Consider the following 22,299-nt stretch of genomic DNA (forward strand, 5'->3'; position numbering starts at 1 on the left):
AACATATTTATATTAAAATCACCACCCAGACACAATTTACAGCCTTATTCATTAGCAAAACAAAATACCTCTTCCAAAAAATTTATAAACACCTAAACATTTCCATTTGGCGGGCGATATAAGACGGATCCGTAAATAGAACAGTTTTTTTTTTTTAAACACAAAATATTTCATAGTTTTTTGTAACAACAGAGTAATCACAGAGGAGCACGTAGCCGGAAGCATTAGTTGCGGTGACCCACCGTCTCCACGACCATAGTCGCGATTTAAGAAAAAAAGTTATAACCCGGGAAAACGAGAGCATCATAATCATCCTTATACCATATGCCTGTTAACATTATAACGTTAAAAGGAGTTTTGATTGAATAAAAAAAAAAAAAAGGAAAGCTGTTTACAACTCCCTGTAACGCCGAATTAGAGCGCAGCTTTTGAGGAGGAGGAGGAGGGGAAGGTACGGAGAGGAGGCTATGCCCCTCCTTCTCTCCTGCTCGCCTCCCATTTAAGGGAAAATTTTCCGCTAAATTTAGTAGGGAAATTTTTCTGCTTGATTTAGCGGGGAAATTTTTTTCCGCTAGATTTAGCGGCGAAATATTTCCGCTAAATTTAGCGGGAAAACTTTTCCTTTAGATTTAGCGGGGAAATTTTTCCGCTAAATTTAGCGGGGAAAGTTTTCGCTAAGTTTAGCGTGGAAATTTTTTTCGCTAGATTTAGCGGGGAAATATTTTTGCTAAATTTAGCGGGGAAAGTTTTCCGCTAAATGTAGCGGGGAAATTTACCCATAACGCACCGCGCGGTTACGCCGACGCCGCTCAAGCCGGAAACGGGCGCCTAAGAACTGAGCTCTAAAAACAATGTAAAATCATCTCCTTTCGATCGTGCAGACTGCACATTTAAATGGAGAAAGCTATGTGTGTATTAGTCTGGATTTTCCAGAAATCATTTAGATCTTCTATTGACATGGGTACCGAGATTTACAGCTATATCAAAAGAAAAAGTGTGCCAAAGCAATTCCCCCCTTTTTTTTTTCTTTTTTTTTTTTTTTTGTGAACAGATTACATCAAGATATCCTTCACATGAAATTTGAACGATAGGGGCTCCATACGCCTTCCTTGCTAGAATCTTGCAATTTTACACCCAGACGTACCGCCACTGGAAGTGACGCTTCCTCGACGCAGTCATTCCGAGCAAGTTTTTCATAAAAGGACACAAATGCTCGTTCACATAAATGGGTGATTCTTCATTCAGGCCGAGGTCCTGGCAAGTTATCCGTTTTTGCTTTGCTTTGTTAAGAACGCTATCTCTTTTCTGCCGGCGTTGAAATGCAACTATCACGTTTGTTTTGCCCATTTCTTTAGTCGGAACACGATGACATATTTCGATATCGGAGATAGCGATCGGTTCTCCGATTATGTCTCTGAGCTTAGTTACTTATGTTCCATGCAAGTAAAACTAGACCGGGTATTGTCATGTTTTCGTCTTTTAAAAAGAAAAAAACCAAGTCTCGCTAACTGTGTTCAAATTGAAAGGCTCACCGTTTTCCTTGTCCGAAGACTTTTTTATGACGACATGAACAGCCCGTAACTGTCTTGCGTTTGCAAAAGCCCAATTGCAACCGTTTCAACTGCGCTGTGATAAGCTGTATATTGGCTCAAGGACGTTACGATTCTGAAACTGCATCTGTTATATACATTATTAGGCAGGATTTTTCGGGGAGTGGTGGTGCCGCTGACTCTGATAGCTAAACCCACAGCAATCGGCGTTTTTTATGCTAGCGCTAGAAGTATTCTGCTTAAACGAGATGATTTATGTTCTTTAATCAGCCCATGTGACGCAAGTATTATCTTGATTTCGAAAGCGTCGCTTTCTCCCGATATAGATGACTGTGAAATCCTAGGCGAAAAGCATGGACTTTAACATCTATCGTTGCGACAGAACAGACCGGCCTGTCGGTGGTGTTCTTATCGGTTATTCCCAGCCTACTTATCTCAGTATCAAGTGTGCTGGAATCAGTTTGGGTGTGCTTAAAGTGTTCTTTTAATACTCGTGGGGGCTGATTATCGCCCTCTGACGCATTACGGATATTTTTTGATTACCTACAGGACGACCTAGCTGCCTTGTCACGTTCCTGTATTGATTGTCCTGCGTTTATCTTCGGAGATTTTAACTTCCCTAGTATAGATTCGAGCGGTGCTACTTCAAATGCTGGCGCTGACGTTTAATCTCACTCAGCTGGTTCCTTTCGCCAGAGTTGTAGGCAACTCTTCTAACACTCTAGATTTCATTATTTCTGATACCCTTGCATTGGTTTATTCCATTTCCTGCCTAGATGGGTTAAGCGACCACAAGGCATCGCATTGTTTTCTTGGTGTTCTAACCCCCAAGTGTGTGTGTGTGGAAAATATGTTTGTACAATAAGGGTGACTCTGATTTAATTAATGCGTGTTTATCGGATTACTTTTCCTTGTATATTGTGAATTTTGAGTCTAGAAGTGTTAATGCCAATTGGTGTTTATTTCGCTACAAGCTGCATGGCTTTATTGAGCTCTACGTTCCTTGTGCCGTAATCAAATCTAACTCCTCGAGCCCATGGTTTGCTCGCTCGCTTCGTTCTTTCCAACCGAAAGAAACGACTCTTCCGTACAGCCAAATCTGTGATCACGGCAGAATCTTGGTTGCGATACAATGTTTGCTCAGCTACGTGGGCGTAAAAATAATTTTTGTGATACATTGTCTAATATGTTACAGACGAATCCCCGTCAATTCTGGTTTGTTATGAATCCTGAGCCACATTCTTTGATTAAGTTAGTTGATGATTTTGGTATTCTCATCCCGGATAATAAATGTGCATCTCTTCTTAATGTTTTTTTTTTTTTTTATGTTTTACTGATTTCACTTATGTGAATCATGCCTCCCCCGTCTTGATACTGTTATAATCAATTTCACCAGAATTGTTAAAAATATTGATTCTTTAAAAATATCTTCGTCCTGTGGTATCGACAATATAAATTTTAAAGTGATTCGTAGGACAAAGCTTGCCTCTGCCTTTTATTAACTAGAATATTCGAACAACCATTGGAGACGGGAGAGGCACTTTGCGATTGGAAATTCGGCACGGTCGTCCCGTACAATTTAGCTTGTAAAATTTAAGGGGTTTTTGGACTCTCCAACCGCCCCCCCCCCCCTTCCCACGCCACGTGCTTGCCCCTCTATGAAAATATCAATTAATGTCCCAACATCTTATTTCTTGTTTTGCAGGAATGTTTGTTGATAAGCAAACCTACAACTAAAATTTTAAAGTAATTTGTAGATTGAGAAGTTACTATTTAAGTGTAAGTGAAAGTTACTAAATTGCTCAGAAAAGTAGTTAAACTACATTAACTTGAGTAGAATAGGTGAACTACGTACAATTCTGATTAATACTACGATAGCTCCAGCAAACCGCATTTTAGGATTTTTACGCCGCAACTTTGGCTCCACCTCCCCTGTCCTTAAACGTCTTCCCAGTGTTACCTTTGTCCTCCCAAAATTAGAATATGCAGCTTCCGTTTGGATCCTCACCAATCCAATTTGGAAAACCTAATTGAGTCGCTCCAGAACCGAGCCGTTCGTTTCATCCTGTTTGAATACTCACGTTTCCCCACTGTGTCTGGCATGAAAGCTCAACTTTCAGCAATCCACAGTCTTTCTATTCATCGTACCATTTCTCGCCTTTGTCTTTTACACGAAATGTATTACAACCCAACCTCATACCAGTCTCTTCTTCGCCCGCCCTCCTACGTTTCGGCGAGGTCTGATCATTCCTGCAAAATAGGCCGGCCCAAATGCAGCTCAACGGCATACCTTTCTTCTGCCCTTCCGGACGCCATTGTGAGCTGGAACGACCTTGCGGAGCATATCGTCACCATCGGCGACGGCACCTTGTGTAGGTGTTTAGGAGTTGCCTTACTACTCCCACTCCCCTCCGTAATGTCTCTGGCCCTGAGTGTACTCTAGATAGATAAATAAATAAATAAAGGTTGAAACGTGGTGGCGCCAGCGTGCAAATGGGGCCCAGCTATACTTACGGGTCTGAACCAGGCAGCGGGTTTCGCAGTATTTGCGAAATCAAATATACACGTTATCATCTGGAAATTGTCACTTATAGCAGTGTCAAAGTTAATTCACTATTGATACAAAAACGATTAGTAAAACATTTGAAAATATACGTGAACCTGAAGTGTGCCGGGGCTACCCAATAGGTGACGCCACTGAGTTTATTATCAACAAAAAAAGGGCGAATATAGATTACGTAGAAATGGATCTTTGCACACGCGCAAGATTGCAGCCGCCATTGCTGACCTTCTCTTGTCTTAGCGAGATACCTATAGTCACTGAAGCGGGCGTTGACGAGTCTCCACAAAGGCCTATGCTGGGGAGAAGGACACAGGAGAATCTAATGTGGCAATAACCTGGCCTGCTATGGTAACGATGAAGTGAAGTAAACGGAATAAGGGGAAACGAAAACTGAAGGTCGGTTATGGCGGCGCCCATGCACAGCTGCCTGAAAACGTCTATATAAAGAACCTCAGTGCTCTTGGTATGTAACAAAAAAGAGGTCCTATTTACCTTTCATTTCACAGCCGTTTATATCCTGCTGATAATAAAAATATGTATGTGGCACTGTTATAGCGCGACCTGGCCGGCGCGTTTGCTGCGTGTACTATAAATCATTTTTGCACTGTATACAGTTCTGTCATAAACTGCATCGCACAAGTCGGCGTTATCCTCCGTAAAGCGTAATAGCGTTTCGCCAGCTTCAATTGTTTATGCATTTAAGTTCTTTTAGAAACCTCGTAGTAGAAAACTAGTAGCAAAATATGTGATTTTGTGTTGAGATTTTTTCTTTACATTGTTCGGTATTTTTGTGTGTGTAATCTTGATCTGTGTGTGTGTTTCTTTTTCGTCTGTGTCGTGAGCGTGAATGAACCTCCGGGAAGGCACTTGCTGTTAGCGCGGGAGATCGGTGGCCGAGAGGGCAACTTATTAAAGATTTACGCATCCTTCACGACGCAGAATGCGAGAACTCTGGTTCTTGACTAAAATAGATCTAATGCATAAAGTCAGAGACTAAACTTTTGCATCAAGAACGCTGCGAGGCCGCTGTTGTACGTTCTCGAACTAATAACTTTATTTTCGGAGAACAACCCACAAAACTATAATTGACTTCCGAGAAAAAATACGCACTAGCATAAGATATTTATAGAATTGAATGTAACAGCCAGATAAGGGCTGATACCAGCAGTATCGGAGAGGCCTTTGCTTTATATTATTCCGAGCTTTTTTGGAGAAAAAAAAAGGGTCACATATTAAGTCAACGGGCTTGATGAATTTGTTGAAAGGATATTCTTCAATTGTAAAACGATATAACGGAGGGCTCGGAGGACCCATGACGCTGGGAGAAATATAGAAGGTTGTTTACAAACTACCCAGTTATAAGGCTCCAAGACCCGATGAAATTTTGTCGGAATTCTGCAAAACATTCAAAAGCTGTAGCTGCACACTCCTTTTTGACGTATTTCGGGAAGCATACGCCGTGGGAGCGCTTCCTCCTTCCTGTTTGAAAACCCACACTGTCCTAATTCGCAAGTTTGACGACTCTGTAAAACTCCGCTGTGTCACCAATGGACTATAAAATATTCACTAAAAATTCTCACGAGGTTGCTTCAAAACGAAAATTGATAAAATTGTAGGTGGCGACCAAACGTGCGGTATCAAGGGTGAAACAATGCAGTGAATCATTCATATCGCGAAAAGTGTTCTGGAATGTGGCCCAGGATGAAATGGAAAAAGTAGCCATGCTCCAGGTGGATCTCGAGAACGCGTTTGATAGAGTTAACCACGATGTTCTTTGGCAGGTGTTGACACATGTTGGAGTTGGGAAAGTTATTTTTTTTTTAAGGAATTAGGATGTCCTACAATGATGCTCAACGAGACTTATTATAAACCATACTTTCACTACAAGTATAGCAGTGCTGTCATCTGTCCGGCAAGGGTGCCCGTGGTCACCATTATTATTTGCCCTATATCTTGAACCCTTTTTGTTTGAACATTATTAAACGTGAAAACATCTAAGGATTCAGTCTCAATTCTGTCGACGTCGAAGTATTTTGTTCTGACAAAAAAAAAAGTTTCTGAGGCGGTTTTTTATCCAAAAGCTTTTGCAGAGAGGCAGGAGCTGCAGTGAACTGGGCAAAGTGCACTGGATACTGGCATGGTGCATGGGCGACAAAACCCTTAAAATGTGAAGGTGTAGATGCGGAAAATGCTCTACTGAGTACGTTTCTGTTTTTCGAAGAATTACATACGAGTAACGAGATTAAAACTGCGGGCCACGTTCACGCGTCCTCAACCGGGCGTTGCTCACGAGGCGTCTACATTGGTGGACGCGATGTCGGCGTCTGTCCCGGCCGCTGGTCTAAGTCATCTCGCCTCGTGCAGGCTTGCGCGTGGTCTTCTGTTCGCGCGTCCTCCACTCCCTGCACCTCCTCGCAGCGCATCGCTCCGTTGGCCGAAGGGAGAGCGGGGGTCCCAAACGGCAGGTCGGGTATCGGCAACGTCCCCCGCTGCGCGCGGAGTTTTCCGAGAATGCGGTCCGGGCCGCAGGGGTGGGCAAGATACTTCGAAATTGTATCTTCGATACCGATACTCGATACCCTCGAAAATTGTATTTGAGATACCGATACAAGATACAGATGCAAAACTAATCTCCGATACAGATACTGAATACTGTATTTTAGATACCTCGATACATCGCTAAAACCTCATCCGAAGTACTTTAAAATGGGTGTATCTTATTGCTTTAGATTAATTAACAAAGGTATTAGTTGAATTCTTGTGTTTGTTATATTGCGTCTTTTTTTGAAACGTTTACACAAACGTACAAACCTCCGTAAAAATATTGCAGCCAAGAGAGCAGCGAGGTATAAAGATACACGCTATTTCAAATCCACAGAATCTACCAAACCAAAACGTTCTATCTATAATTGAGTTTTAGTCTCCGCAAGTTTTTTTTTCAGAAACACGGACTATGTGGTGTTAACGAGTTATAGTAGATCGTGTTTTCATGGAAAGATATTTGTATTGGGAGCTCGCGCTGCCACATCGAAGCATGCTCTGAAGCGCGCGCGTGGAGTGGTATCGATCCCATGAAAACGATATACTGAAACTCCCTACTGTCGCTGTCGGGGGCTGAAGCTCGAAAAACAAATACAGGCATTGAAAGAATCGGGAGAGCGTGTTGGTTAAACATTCATGAGGAGGATTTAGAACGCAAGTAAGAAGAAGGGACACACAGAAATATGAGACAGACATGGCAGTCGGTGCCTGTCTCGTTTTCATAGTAGTCCCTTGAGTTTACTTGCGTTCTGAATCCTCAAGAAATAACAGACACTTTTAGATAGACGTACAAGTAGGCAGCAATTTAGCACCATGTTTTGCGTCTTTTCGTTCTGGTCGCTTTATTGTAATATTGTCGCGCAAGAGCTTGCTGCCGTTTTTGCCGCCCTGGCGGTTGAAAAACCCTTCGGTCACGATGGCACCCGTGGGACCGCAGCCTTAAGCAGAAGCATTTGCTCAAAACGCCGGTCTGAAAGTCCGCCACGATGCGGACGTAAGTTTAGCGACCCGAAGGAGAACAGCCGTTCTACAGGAGGCGAGGAGCACGTTGGGGTGTTGTATCTAATGAAGGCGCTTCTCAGAGAAGGGTATGAGCGGAGCATATCGAATTCAACTCGAGGATCTTGCAGGTAGCTCAGGAACTCAAGTTTGACTTGATCTTCCTGACAACTGGGGCTCGTGCCGCAGTGGGCTTCAAAAGAAAAGAATGCATCAGCCGATACGTCAGAGGCTGCAGAGGTTGATGGCGCGCACGCCAAAGGACGCGTGGTATGCTTGGTTGCATTTACAAAGTCAATTACAGCTTTTTCTGTGAGTTGCTGGCCATGCTCGCGGACATCTTGAGGTTCTCGTGACAACCACCGCAACTTAAAGTAAGGGTGAAGAACAGCAGCAACAGTCGCTTCATTTGCACTTGGTTTCATTCGCAGAAGCTCGTCAAATCTGCGAATGAACCCAGACGTAACCGCATCCAAAAGTGGTCTGCAGTAGACGAAGTCCATACCGGCCTTCTCCTGAAGCTTTGATTTTACGGTAAAAAGCGTTGGCAGCAGCTCCCCGAAGAAGCAATCGGACTGCGCTTGGAGTCGCGTCAGAGCGGAGGCGATGGGCTGCAGGATCTCACAGTACTCGGCAATAAATGCGAAGTCTCTTTCTTGGAATGTCTGCGGATTTAGTCCATCGCAGACATCTCGCAGTTTATCCTTTGAGCGAAGGAGGTCTTTCATGCTGTCATACAATGAATTCCAGCGTGTTACGCATGGCGTCTTCAGAGAATGCCCTATAGGATGTCCACAATAACTTCAGACGACTTGGGTCTTCGAACGCAGTTCCATAGAGCCGAACACTTTGACATGACCGATGTGTTAGCACGTTCAAAGGACGGTGTCGACAAGGCTGTGACATGCGCATCGAAGATGACGAGGCAAGTTGATTTCAGCATCGTCCAGGTTGTCGGGTTCGACCATAATTTCAAAGGACAAGTCGGCGGCGACATCATCTGCCAGTTAAAAAAGGAACACATTTAGCCGAAATACTTAAAACAGCACTCAAGATTACATGTTTGGAAACATTTTACGGTGAATAACACATATTCATAGAAACTAAAAGAAAAACAGTTGTGCAATAATCAAAAACACTCTCGTTTGCATTAGCTCCAGTGGCTTCATCTTCAATTATTTGTATTGCGTATCAAAAGAAGAATTATATGTATCACAAAAATTAACCAAGTCAGCTGCACCAGACAAGAGGAAAATTAGAATCGGTGCATAACATGACGGATATTTTTCACACTTCTTGCATTTGTAATCGCACGTTACCCACTTGGGTTTAGGTTATTGAGACAGACGTAAATCAGTCCTTAAAAAATCTGAAAAAATTATTGATAATAAGTACAGCATTACCCTTACCCTGGTCAGTAATCTCAGAACAAAAGCCGAACTCCCTGAAGGCTTTGTCGAAGTTGCTGGCGTTGTCTGTGACCGTGGCTACGACCTTCTCCCGCGAGATGTCGAAGGACTGCCTAATGTCTTCCAGCATTTCTGCTATCCTGTCGTACGTGTGGCTTCCAGGAAACCTCCTGCAGGCCAGTGCGAGCGACCTCCGAGAAAGGGTGCCAGCATCGATCTAAATAAATATACAAATATTATCATTCATTAGTTACTTAATCATGATTTTCCACAACTTCTACTTTTTAATACAGAATATGTTATAGGAATGGCCTCAGGCACTTCCGGCGACGCCTTCTTGGTAACGAAGGTGCGGAACACGAAAATTGAAATATAAAAGACACCGGCAGCGCTCCGATACGAACCAGCGTCCCTCAGATTATGAATCCGATGTCTTAAACACTGAACTACTAGGGACTTTTTTACGAATCTCTGACCCTCATACTGTGAATCCGATGTCTTAACCACTGTACTACCGCTCTATGAGGAAACCTTATGCTTCGATTCACCTTACACGTGGGCGAAGCATAAAATCTACGTGACCTACGCGTTCCACTCCCGCTCGAGCGCTACTTTTAACAGGGCTTTCTTCCGGAGACGCTCTTTCCAGCAAGCTGATGGAAGCTCCCCAAAATAATGCGTACACATTCTGTGTTACCACTGCCTTTGTCACGGTAGTGAAGGAAAGAAACACATTTTGTTTTATTCAAAACACAAAGCGCTTACCCAATGAACCGTGACACCCATGAAGCTACGATGGTGAGTGGACCAGATGTCAGCTGTGGTTGCAACATAGCTTTGACCAGACAACTTCTCTCGCGCGTCATCCAGAAACTTTTCCCATTCCTCATCAATTCGCCGACCTAGGGAGCGTCGCGACATCACACTAGTCCCTGGGCGCAAGCCTAAAATAGAAAAAGAGACAATGTACAATTATAATGCAGTCTGATTTCGCATAGAATTGAAAGCTCACCTGTTACAAGCTGTATGAAGCCTGGCTCTTCGACTGTCGATAATGAATGCCACCCATCCACAACGAACTTGACGATCAGATTGTCTACTTTAGGCTGAGTCAGTTGACTCCCGGGAGAGCAAAATAGTTTCGTTTGGCGCATTTTGTCAGCAGGGGCGTCGGCCTTTCTCTTGACTGCTTGTTTTCTCCACCCCTCTTTGTACTCATCGAACCTTCTTAGCTCTTGTGGATGCACGCGCTGAAACAAAATAAGTATCGATTAATTATATAGCCGCCACACAAGTAATATCACACAAAGCGTACTTCCGTAAGCTATGCAAATGCACCGTTTCGATACATAAGACAGCACTGAAAAATTAGATACATATATAGATACACTCTGTTCGACTCAATGCATTTCTTGGCATGTTACAAGCAAACAAAAAATATAATTTATGTTGATTCTGCACCTACCTTTAAGTGAAGCTTGAAATTCGAGGTTGACGAGTAGGCGCCAGGGATGGTCGCTTTACAAAACGAACAGGCAGCCTTTACTCTGTCGTCCCTAGATGAAATCACGGTAAAATACTTCCCGTCCAAGATGGCACAGCGAGGAGTATTGTCGTTGTCTGCCATTGCTAGCCAGTCGACGCGGCGGAACAAATAACATTCAACTCCAAGACTGGGACTGCGAAGTGCGCACCATACAGTCGGAAATATCAAGTGAAGTTCCGCGGAAAAGAAAACCAGGGACAGAGCTCAGCCTGGCCGCCTAGCGTTTTGCAGACGGCGCCCTCCTGTCTGGCTCCTGTAGTGCTCTGGGCGGCCGTGCAACCCGGGTTTGCTATAGACACAAAAAAAAGGACAATGCCCGTGCAGAAATTTCGAAACCGCTCGACTTTCTTTCGATCGTGTTTCTTTGTTTGTTGTTTTAGCCGCGGACACAAGATTTGTTTACTTGATGTTGTCTTTTCGGAGGCCTTCTATGCTCTAGCTTCCCCTGAACAAGAGTGAAAGAAAACGCAGCTTCGATTTAGAAGCGCACTTTTGCAAGTATCGGGTATTTTTACAATTCACGATACTTTCAAAAAGTATCTTCGATACCGATACTTCGATACATGTTTTTCTGGCAAGCGATACCAGATACAAGATACTCAACTCTTCGATACTGCCCAGCTCGGGGGACGTGTCGGTGGTGAGGAACGCGCTTGCCGCTATGGCTATCGGCCACACAACCAGGAAGACATTGAATGGGGTGAAGGACCTTGTAAATATCTTGGTGTGCCGCTTCACCCATTACCTAATTGCACATTTTATTGGTCTGATGCAGCTAACGATTTGAGACAACGTGTGTCAAGATGGCCCACTCGCGATATGTCTAATTTCGCAAAAACAACGGCATGCAACTTTTTTTTTTTTTAGTTGTTATGGCGAAGATTATGTACGTGCTGCAAGTATTGAATTGTGCCCGCATGAATGTTCAGAAATTCCAATGTGTGTGCTTTGTTCTTATGGAAGTCAGGATCAGAGCGGATGAGGGAACAAACAACCTTTTTAGGCGTATTTCACTCGATGGCATGTCAGACAACTCGATGTGGAACAATTTGTGTCACATTTACGTATTTTTTCTGCGGGACCAAGAAGAGCCATTTGTCCGCACATTGATACAAACTAAATTAGTCTGCACTTACCTTCCTTACCATCGGTGATTTCTAAACCTATGACAGCCGTAGGTTTTCTAAAAGCTCCTTGCGCCTTTCAGTATTTGGAAATCACCAATGGCAGGGAGACATGCTAACATTAACCCCCAACCTGTAAATGTCTACTTCACTGAAATAATCATCCAAAATAAAAGCTCCAACTCTTTTTTTTTTTTTGGGTGGGGGAGGGGGGGGGGGGAGGGATCTGCAAGTTGTTGTTAAAGAATGTTTGGCGTTTACCAGGGTAAATGACGTGCAAATGCTCGTCAGCAGCTGATGTCACATCGCGACTTCTGCTCGAAAAAAAACGAAAACGGAGCGTTTTATAAATTCTTGAATTGTCGGCCATGGCCCGGCAAATTCAGGCGATTGATTAATTTGTTCTATCCTATTTTTATTAAGAATCATTTACATGCACATGTAAAATCGATCGCTGATAAGCGCATCACGCATTATGCGCATTTGTGTTCGCAAAAATGAAACATACAAACGGTAGTAATTAATTTATAGCAGGTATATTCTTTATTTTCTTGGACGCTGAGGTGTCACCGACTTACTAGATATAAGACTTAGATCGCGAGGGTGTCTTGCAGGTCTCGCGTCAACCGGGCGAATAGACAGGGAAGTTGAAACGACTCCGGAAGCAAGCCACCGCTTCTTCCTGCCATTTTTTTTTTATACAAAAAGGAATTAATTTGAAAAGTTCTAAGAGGCGAGTACTCACAGAACACATTGGAACTAACAGGGTACACGGAGTCGCTTTCACTGAAATGTTTACTACACACCCGAGAGGTTCTCGAATTTGGCTTTCCTATTTTCAATTTTGATGAGACATTACTTTCTCCGTTTTATTTTATCCGAAAAAAGAAAAACAACAGACAACCTATTTGCCGTAGTATCGATGCTGTAGTGGGGTACATAAAGCGCTGGGTATTCTATTTTCATCATCCAGTTTTTTGTACCGGGGTAGAGAACAGCACACCGCCATCCCAGCACTTCGACACCTCAGCGCCAAAAGGGTTTGTTGGCACGACTACGCGTACCGCGGTTCCCAGCTTTGGTAAAATGTCCTACTGCAAATATCACTTCACCAAATAAACACAACGCGTGAAACAGGCTTTGCCGCGCGTTTCCTAAACAGCGGAGGAAGCGAGCTGACGAGCCGAGGGATCCGAGATCTGCGCGTTCTGTCCCAGTCTGTCCTACCCGTGACGTCACAAACGATGATGATCATAGCTAGAGAAGCGTCCCCTGTAGTTCGCGCACGCCGCCAATGGGGATGTTTGTCCTCTAAAATGCTCCCCCTGGCCAATGCTTGCGCGTTCACGTTTCATCGTTTACGGCGCAGGTGCTGTCGGAAGCCCACCGTGTACTCAAGCCCGGCGGTAGGTTCCTCTGCCTGGAGTTCAGCCGAGTGGAGAACCCCTTGCTCCGAAGGTAAGCGGGCATGCACACCACACCGAAACGAAGGCGGCGCTTACAACACTGACGGTTTAAAGGGATACTGAACCGAACTTTGGAGCTCAAAATACAAGGCTGCAACGATAGGCGGGAGGCTGCAAAACTCAATAACATCACTCATACAGCAATATATCTAACGGATGGCCGTATTTTTTTTTTTTATTCTTGGTAAAGAAGCGCGCGATTGAACAGGGCCGACGAGGCCGACGAGGCGTGTGACGTCACGATTCTCGTTCCCTTCCTCTTTGCTTCGTCCCCTCCAGCATGGTGAACTGAAGCGAGGAGGAGAGAAGCAAGGCCGCTTTCTCTCATTTTCAACTGTCACAGCAGGATCGTTACGTCATAGTCCTCGCTTGATAGCACCCTTCTTTCCCCAAAATACGGCCATCCGTTTGAGATGTCGACGTACGAGTGATGTTTTGGAGTTAGTAGCATCCCGTTTCAACGCTTCTGCGGCCTTTTTGTGCGAAATTCAAATTTCGGTTCAGCATCTCTTGAAGACCGTCGATATAGTTTTCACTAGAGCAGTGACAAGTGTCAAAGGCTCCTTGTTATTATCAGCCAACGTAACGAGCTGATCGGGGGAAAACCAATTTTTTTTTCTCATTTGGTGATTGCTTGTTTGCAAAAAAGAAGTGCTTGAAGCATTGAGTGATGGATGCTCCAGATCTGAAGAACTATTTTCCTATGTTATTTTCGCCCAAACTGTTCGATGGGAAGTATGATAGCAAAATGTGCGTGATATAAACCAATCTATAAATTAGCTCGATGGCTTTCTCTGTCCACCCAGCACCGAACTCTTGTGCAGGTAGGTTCGCGAGTTTCCGCGTCTCCGGCGTTCTCAGAGGCGTATGAATTCGGAAGGTCAAGTAGGCGAGGCCCCGAAGTCCCCTTCACGCCCTGTAGGGCCCTTCAAAAACCTTCCATGTTATCGGTAGTGAAAGCGATTCTGAAGGTTGTTTGATTTTAATTCGAACAGTTTTATTACAAAAAAAAAAATCCGTGAAAGGTACACTACTGGGGTTTGTGCAGGTGTGTTATACTGTCCCGGAGGAGGAGGACGAGGAGGAGGAGGTGGGCATAATATAGGGATCTAGTTCTCACGATAAGTCAGATAAATAAAATATCTTAATTAACTTTTTTTGTAATTTGGCAAGAGACATATGGCTCCAATTCAAGAATTGCTGGCCGTCATCCAAGACCACTAAGTCAGTCAATCTTAGAAATGCTGGGAGCACGTGGGAAGCTTGGAGGTGTACCAAGGTTGTCTCTGGTGCAGCAGGCGCAAAGCTAGCGGTGGGAAAACTTGGATGATTAGATTATCATCCGCGTTTTTCCACCGCTAGGTTTGCGCCTGCTGCACGGGCGGTAACTCTGGTGCACCCCCGCGCTTTCCACGTGCTCCAAGTCGTTAGAAAATTGATTGACTTAGTGCTTTTGGATGACGGTCAGCTATTGTTTAATAGGAACCATGTGTCTATTTTCACCAACCAAAAAAGTTATGTAAAAGATTTTAGTTATTTATCCGACTTATCGTGAGGATTAGACCCCGATATTATGTTCCCCCGTGGCCGTATATAAAACACCTGCACAAAGCGGATTAGCGCATCTTTCACAGATTGTTTTTAATGCGAAAGCATTAACTGTCCCATAGAGCGGGCTGACGTCATCAGCTTTGAAGCCCCGCCAAACGGCACCTTAAATCCTTTCTCAAAATGATGCCAGCTTCCAGCTATGAAACCACATGAAAAGCCCAAACAACGAACCGCACCTAGTTTCCCCGATCCCAAAGGAGAGGAGTAAAGCTGATCGATTTCGGCTCCGGTCCCATTGGCTGGCGCGCGTCGTAGTTTAAAGGAATAAGGCTCCCATTGGTCCCTGCGCGTCAGTTTCATCGACCGCCACCCCATGGCGCGGCGTGTCCGTCAGCGCGGCAGTAACAAAAGAGTCCAAGGTAAGAGCGGCGAGGAGAGGGCTCGCTTTGCCGTCGGCGCAAATACTCCGCAGACGAAACAAGGGACCAGGAGAATGACATGCATGCTTTCGCAGTCACAACTCATAAGAAGTGCTTAGATGTACTTTTGGGGAAAAATGAAATGCGAACAGAGGAGCGCGTGGCTCGCGGTACAGGCTGCGCCGCCTGGAAGTGAGCCTAGGGGCGAGGCTGTCTGGCCTACTCCCACGTGTATATGACCCTCGTTCGACGCTTCCCAAGCTTCGGCACTACGCCTCTCGGTGCGTTGAAAGCTTTCACTGCTATCGTTGCGCGCCCGACGCGTGCGGCGCGAGGTAGCTCGCCGCTAGTAGCAGCTAAAGCGCGCGCTAGCTTCCCAAGCTTCCCAAGCTTCGGCGCAATGCCGTAGCTTGGGAAGCACGGAGCGAGGAGGCCATACATTTTCGCCCCTATAAATGCGAACAGAGGAGCGAGCAACCCGCTCCTCTGTTCGCATTTCATTTGTCCACAGCAGTGGAAAAATGAAGTGCCGTGGTACACCGCACTTCATTTTCACTTCACTTCACTGCAGCGGTACACCTGTGGGGGTTGCAATGCCTACTTCGGCCACGACACTGGCGGAAGCGCAGGAGCAGCGGGAGCGGCGGAGGAGCTCTACCGCTCCTCCTACGCCGACTAAAAGTGGCCGCGCGCGGCGCTGTTCGCTGGGCGATTGGTAGCTGCTCCTAGCGGCCGCACGGTGCCCATCGAGTCTCGAAATCCAGTACATTCCGGTCTCGGAAAATTAAATCGTTTACATTACTTTCGAATGATAAACCTTCCCCAGAGCATTTCCGTGGGAGCGCCCTTGAGGACGCTTTCCCCGCAGCTAGGCGTATAGCGAGGAAGCAATATCCGTCGCCATTTTGGAACTGAGCCGAAACAGAAGCGTAAAAAATATTGTCATTCGATTTAGAAACATCCCTGCAGTTCGTGCTAAGTAACAATGTTAACCTCCGGAGCATCGGCCATTTTTTTTTTTTTTAGATTATTATTATTTGAGTTTTCGGGTGTCCGCTATTCTTATGTTTTGTTGCACAATATGAATTCTAGGAAAGAATATTTTTTCCTAGAATATGAATAGGAAAGGATAGTCTTGGCATTTTCAATAAATAAGAAAAAAAAAAAAACGCTGGGCTCTAGGTACGCGCATGACTGATACACAAAGCTGTTGATGTGGGTCCAAAGATAGGTGCTTGGAAGAATCTAGGAGGAGGAGGTGTGGTTTTAAGGGAAGTGCAAGGGGCCAACCGGAATGAACTGTCTCTCTGACAAAAGGAGAACCGAAATTTTGAAAGCGTTTTCCGACGTTACGAACTCGTACCAAAGGTTTGATCCATACTAAAAAATTAAAAAAAAGCTCACCGCAAAATTGCGTCGCGGAGTGGATTTTTTTTTTTTAATGTTTATTATGATAGTGTTTTCACTCCAATAAGTCAGGCACGCCTACTTTACCTCAAACCACTCGGAAAAAGCAGTCGCTGCAGCTTATGGATGAAACTCTGTGAATGCCCAAACTATAAATACGTTCAGGCCTAAAAAAGATGAAGAAAAAGCAGTACGCGTTGCGACACTCAGTACCAGTTAAGCCATAGACTCCTATATACATACAAAGCCTGGCAGTTTGACGACGGAGCCACAGAGTGCCCGGTCGCAGATTTGGAGTTGCGAGGATCTGGTAGCACAGAGCATCAAAGAGCCGTTTCTCGGGGAATCTGGACGTCAGCGCACAGCTTTTGCAGCGGCGAGGACCCAAAGCACACTTGTTCGCTCGGGAGAAGTGTGTTTAGGCACCTCGCCGCAGCGGGGCGCCAGTCACGTGGCTCTCTCATCCGTTGTCTGCCGCTCCACCTTTTCCATTTCGGCGGCAGCTTCTTGTGGCGATCTGCCAGGCTTTGTCAGTATATAGGAGATTATGATTAAGCTCATGCACCGGTCGCGCTCAGTGTCTAGACACAGAGAGATTCTTTTGAGCTGTGTGGCGATACTATGTGTCGCACAAGTACACCTCGGTCAAACCACTAGACCACCACTTGGGTAGGGTATGGGGGATCGGTGGCCGACTGAGCTAGCGCACACCAGCTCGGAGCACGTGGAGCGAAAGCTCGCGTTGCAGAACCCAGGGATCCCGGGCTGAATCCCCACCCCTGTTTGTTTCGATAAGGATGAGTATCGTACCGGTGTGCGGTCGCGTATACTGCGTGATGCACGTTAAAGACCCCAGGCTAGCGGTTGTACCGCACTGGCTAAATTGCTCATCTACAGCGAGTGACTCGTCGCAACTTTGAAATGGCTGACCAACTACACGCTGTATAAATATCCACACAACCCCAATTATTATTATCCGGGTATGTCGAATTCTACTATTCGCTCGACTTCAGAAAGTTTTTTCGGTGGTCACGAAGGGAGCATGTAGCACAGTCAGCGTGTCAGCTTATAAAAACCTCCTCGGTGGCCCGCAATTTTTGGCCAGCTTCGGCCTTCGTACGAGAGTGCACGTATGCTTGTCTGTATAGAGGTGACATTTTCAGCCGTCTCTGTTTGCTGGGACACATGTGCGAAAGACACCGTAAATCGCACGTAATTCGGAACAGGGGGAAACAATTGTTCCGCACACTTTCTTCTTAGAAATAAAAACAACGGCCCGATTAATAAACGTACAGAAAAATCTGGAACGTGTTGTTGACAAAACCTCCATTTGCGCGTTACGTGTCCAGTGACGCGATTGCTGCGACATTTTCGCCGAACTGCGCCAGAGCGCCTACCCTGCTACATCCTGCTACATTTTGCCGAAATGCAGCGCTGGTGCTAACGCTTTACAAGTAACGGCGTTACCGGTAACGCGCTACTTATTTTCGGTAACGTGTAACGTACTCGCTTCGTTTTCAAAACAGTAACGGGTAACGTACTTACGTTACTTATTCCGAGGAACGGGTAACGTAGTTACGTTACTCGTTGTATATCCTTCCGAAGACATTAAAAAAAAGGATTACACTTACAATTTTTGTGTGTTTTTAATAATTTTTAGGCACCATGGGACCTGTAGTGTTTCCGCACGCGCAACAAGCCCGCTGAAGGTCTCCGGGAGCAGACCACGAGGCGGCACCAACGGTCTCGTGCATTGGCGCTGCCGAACTACAGTTAGGGCGGCGTCACGCTTGCGTGGAACGGTCAGTGAGATCGGTCGATTGATTGTTCGTGTTATGATCGTACAAAGAGATGAGTGGATCGTGATGCGTTTAAGTTTATATAAGTGACATCGACGTAAAAAATGAAAGACGTTTACAAATCTCTGTAGTGCGAAATTAGAGCGCAGCTCTTGAGGAGGGGAGGGTATGCCCCCTCCTCTCCTTCTCTCCTGTCCCGCCGCTGAATTTGTTCATGGGTGACGTGACACAAAGTCATGACGTCATTTTCCCCGCTAAACTTAGCGGGGAAATTGAATTGGTCTTGAAGTCACGTGACGTCAATTTCCCCGCTAAATTTAGCGGGGAAACGTCCCATAATGCAACGCGCGCGGTTACGCCGACTCCGCTCAACTCGGAAACGGGCGCCTAAGAGTTGCGCTCTTTAATATAACGTGAGGTGCAGGGAAAAAAAAAATTATCGTGGAGCGATTTATGATGATATAGTTCGTGAATCTTTCTTAATTATTTAGCTTATTAGATCGTTTGAGAGCGCAGCTCTTAGGCGACCGCTTCGGCGTCGCCGTCGGAGTCCTCAGGAGCGGCACGTTGTACAGTCTCCCGCAATATGAAAGGCCCACTGGGAGCGCGCGGCCGAGACGGTCACTGGCGGGGACGCTGCGCTCGCTACTTGCGATTTTAGTCTCTCCCGAGAGGAGGGCTCACTCGAGGCTGGAGCTCAAGCGCATAGCGCGCATGTCACTTTCTGGTTTAGGTTTCATGGCGGAGAGCAGTTCGTCAGCGTCATGCCAGAAATTGGCCCGAGCCAAGGCGATTATTCTGACTATGTTAAAGCGTGATATGCGTGCCATCCTTCTAACTAAGAATGCGCTCTTCGCCGCATTTTATCTTTTAAACCGAAACCGAAAACTGTTTAGCGCGTTCAAGCCCTGTTGAGCCCCGAGTGAGTATCCTCCCCTTCAAGCAGAATGGAATCGCCCCGAGCGCGCGCAGCGCTCCTGCCCGCCGCCGTCTCGGCCGTGTCGGCCACGTTTGTCTTTCATATTGCTGGACACGGTTCCTGAAGAAAACTGCAGCTATAATATATAGCTATAATGATATAGTATACATGATAGACTGCGACATGCTGACAATATATTTTAGAGCGCGGCTCTTCGGAGCCCGTTTCCGCGTTGAGCAGCATCGCTGTCGCCGTCAGCGTAATTGCGCGCGTTGCATTATGGGACGTCACTGTCTCCCCGCTAAATTTAGCGAGGTAGCTGAATTGGTGTTCAAGTCACGTGACGTAGATTTTCCCACTAAATCTAGCGGAGAAACTGAATTTATTCATAGGTGATTCATGTGACGTCATTTTCCAAGGTAAATTTAGCGGGCAAATTGAATTGGTGTTGAGGTCACGTGGCGTCAATTTTTCAGCTAAATTTAGCGGGGAAGCTGTGGGAGGAGGGGAGGGTATGGAGGGGGACGAGGGGAAGGTACAGAGGAGGAGGATGGGAGGGTACAAAGGAGGAAGTCAGGGAACGAAAGGGGATGAGGGTGCAGCATCAGTATGTGAGGAGAGTGATCTATGATTGTATATATATATAGATATTTCTTTTTTCAAATTGTTTAGCACGGTATATCGCAAAATCAAAATACCTCAAAAGCTGCGCTCTAATTTCGCATTACAGAGTTTTGTCAACTTCTTCCATTTTTTTTTTTTTTTCACATAATTTTCAACATAATTGGTATATTCCTGGTTCCAACATAATTGGTGACCCGGACGTGATTCTGCCATGTCTACGGATCTGGTGAGCCTGCACACCCGGCAAGTGCCTCCCAAGCAAGCGCCGCCTTGGGAATCGCCGCTACCTCAGTCCTCACTTTACCGACGTTTTGGGCTGAGGATCCAGCGCTCTGGTTCGTACAAGGGGAGAGCAAATTCCGCTTGCACCGCATAACCTCCCAGACCCGGCAATACGAGCTCCTCGTTGACGCCCTCCCGCCGCAAGCCGCTACCGAGGTGCGGGACGTTTTACTTTCCCCAAGCGGTGACACTCCTTACGAAGTTCTCGAAGAAGCCTTGATCAGTCGTCACGTCGCCTCTGAACAACGACGCCTTCAGCAGCTCCTCAGCGCAGAAGAGCCAGGCGACCGTCGACCCGGCCAGTTCTTGCGACACCTGCAACATCTGGGCGACAAGGCGGCCTCCATCGACGCCGCCATCCTCCGTGAGCTATTTCTACAACGGCTGCCGGCTTCTGTTTGTGTCGGCCTAGTGGTAGCCCACAGGCTTCCGCTTGTGGAACTCGCCGAGCTGGCGGATCGAATTATGGAGGTTTCCGGTCCCACCATCGGAGCAACACAGCAGTCTCCAGACCTTGTTTCGGACATCGCTAAGCTCCGTCAAGAAGTGCAGAACCTGACGACCATCGTGTCCGAGCTTCGGCGGGAATCCCGTGACCATGCTCTATCGTCACAGCAACACTTCGGTCGCGAAAGTCGCCGTCGACCATCACCGTCGCCTCGCCCTCCAGACAAGTCGCTATGTCGGTACCACCGACAGTTCGGACCGAATGCCCGCCGCTGTTGTTCACCCTGTTCCTGGAACCAGAAAAACGGGACGGCCGATCGCTAGTGGCGGCGAGCGACCCATATCGGCCCACCAGCCGCCTCTTCCACATCCACGACAAGATCGTCGGCACCCGTTTCTTAGTGGACACAGGCGCTGAGGTCAGCATCATTCCATCCTCATTTTTTGATCGCCGGAATCGCGTCCAAACTACATCATTGCAAGCTGTCAACGCTTCTCCCATCAAAACGTATGGACAAAAATCACTAACGTTGGACCTTGGCCTCCGACGACGGTTCCAGTGGTTGTTCTGGGTTGCAGACGTCAGCTACGCAATAATTGGAGCAGATTTCCTTCGGAACTTCAACATCTGGGTGGACATGACACAAAGAAGGCTAATTGATGCGACCACTCACCTACAAGTCTCTGGTATTGTGTCTCGAGCGCCAGCTCTTAGCCCCACTTTCGGCAAGCCACCTTCCAATTTATTTGCCAGCCTGCTCGAGAACTACCCAGACCTCATCAAGCCGCGCAACATCGGCGAGGTACCTAAACATGACGTCACTCATCATATCGTGACGACGGGCCCGCCTGTTTATTGCCGACCACGTCGACTCGGACCTGAAAAGCTGCGGGTCGCAAGGCAGGAATTCGACCATATGCTCCAACTCGGAGTCGTACGCCCATCTTCTAGTCCCTGGTCGTCCCCTCTGCACATAGTGCCCAAAACGAGCGGCGATTGGCGACCGTGCGGGGATTATAGGGCTCTGAACTCAGCTACAATTCCTGACCGGTACCCGATCCCAAACGTTCAAGACTGCACTGCCTTTTTGAAGGATACCACCATTTACTCGAAGATAGACCTCATAAAGGCTTACCATCAGATTCCGGTTGAACCTGCGGACATACACAAGATGGCCATAACAACCCCTTTCGGCCTCTTTGAGTTCGTCACAATGCCGTTTGGGCTGCGTAACGCAGCCCAACCCTTCCAGCGATTTATTGACCAGGTCATCCGCGGTTTGCCTTTTTGTTTTGCCTACCTCGACGACCTCCTTGGAGCGAGCAAAACCCCGGAGGAACACAAGCGCCATCTCACCACACTGTTCGACAGGCTACACAAGTATGGCATTATAATAAACGTGGACAAATGCCAGTTTGGTGTACCAGAGCTGACCTTTCTTGGCCATCACATTGACTGTAGAGGTATCCGACCACTACCAGACAAGGTCAAAGTCGTCACCGATTGTCCACAACCTACAACAAAACGCGCCCTCCGGCGATTTCTGGGGCTTTTAAACATTTACAGGCGTTTTCTCCCCACTGTGCCAAGCTTCTACAGCCATTGGAGACACTGCTTTGCACCTCCAAGGGCGAGAAATCAACGTTGCCATG

The 22,299-nt window shown here is 46.4% G+C and overlaps 1 protein-coding gene and 1 pseudogene across 1 annotated transcript in view; one reads left to right on the plus strand and one right to left on the minus strand.

Annotated features, from left to right (window-relative positions):
• LOC8031397 (2-methoxy-6-polyprenyl-1,4-benzoquinol methylase, mitochondrial) overlaps positions 1-22,299 on the plus strand; it is a 127,344-nt gene that overhangs the window by 86,215 nt on the left and 18,830 nt on the right. The window contains exon 5 of the mRNA XM_040222973.2: positions 13,102-13,190. Coding sequence (XP_040078907.1) covers positions 13,102-13,190 — 89 coding nt within the window. The remainder of the gene's footprint in view (positions 1-13,101; positions 13,191-22,299) is intronic.
• On the minus strand, positions 7,434-8,718 carry LOC8040273 (annotated as a pseudogene).

The sequence above is a fragment of the Ixodes scapularis genome, unplaced genomic scaffold, assembly GCF_016920785.2.
Source record: "Ixodes scapularis isolate PalLabHiFi unplaced genomic scaffold, ASM1692078v2 PGA_scaffold1__304_contigs__length_218370807, whole genome shotgun sequence".
NCBI classification, from domain to species: Eukaryota; Metazoa; Arthropoda; class Arachnida; order Ixodida; family Ixodidae; genus Ixodes; species Ixodes scapularis.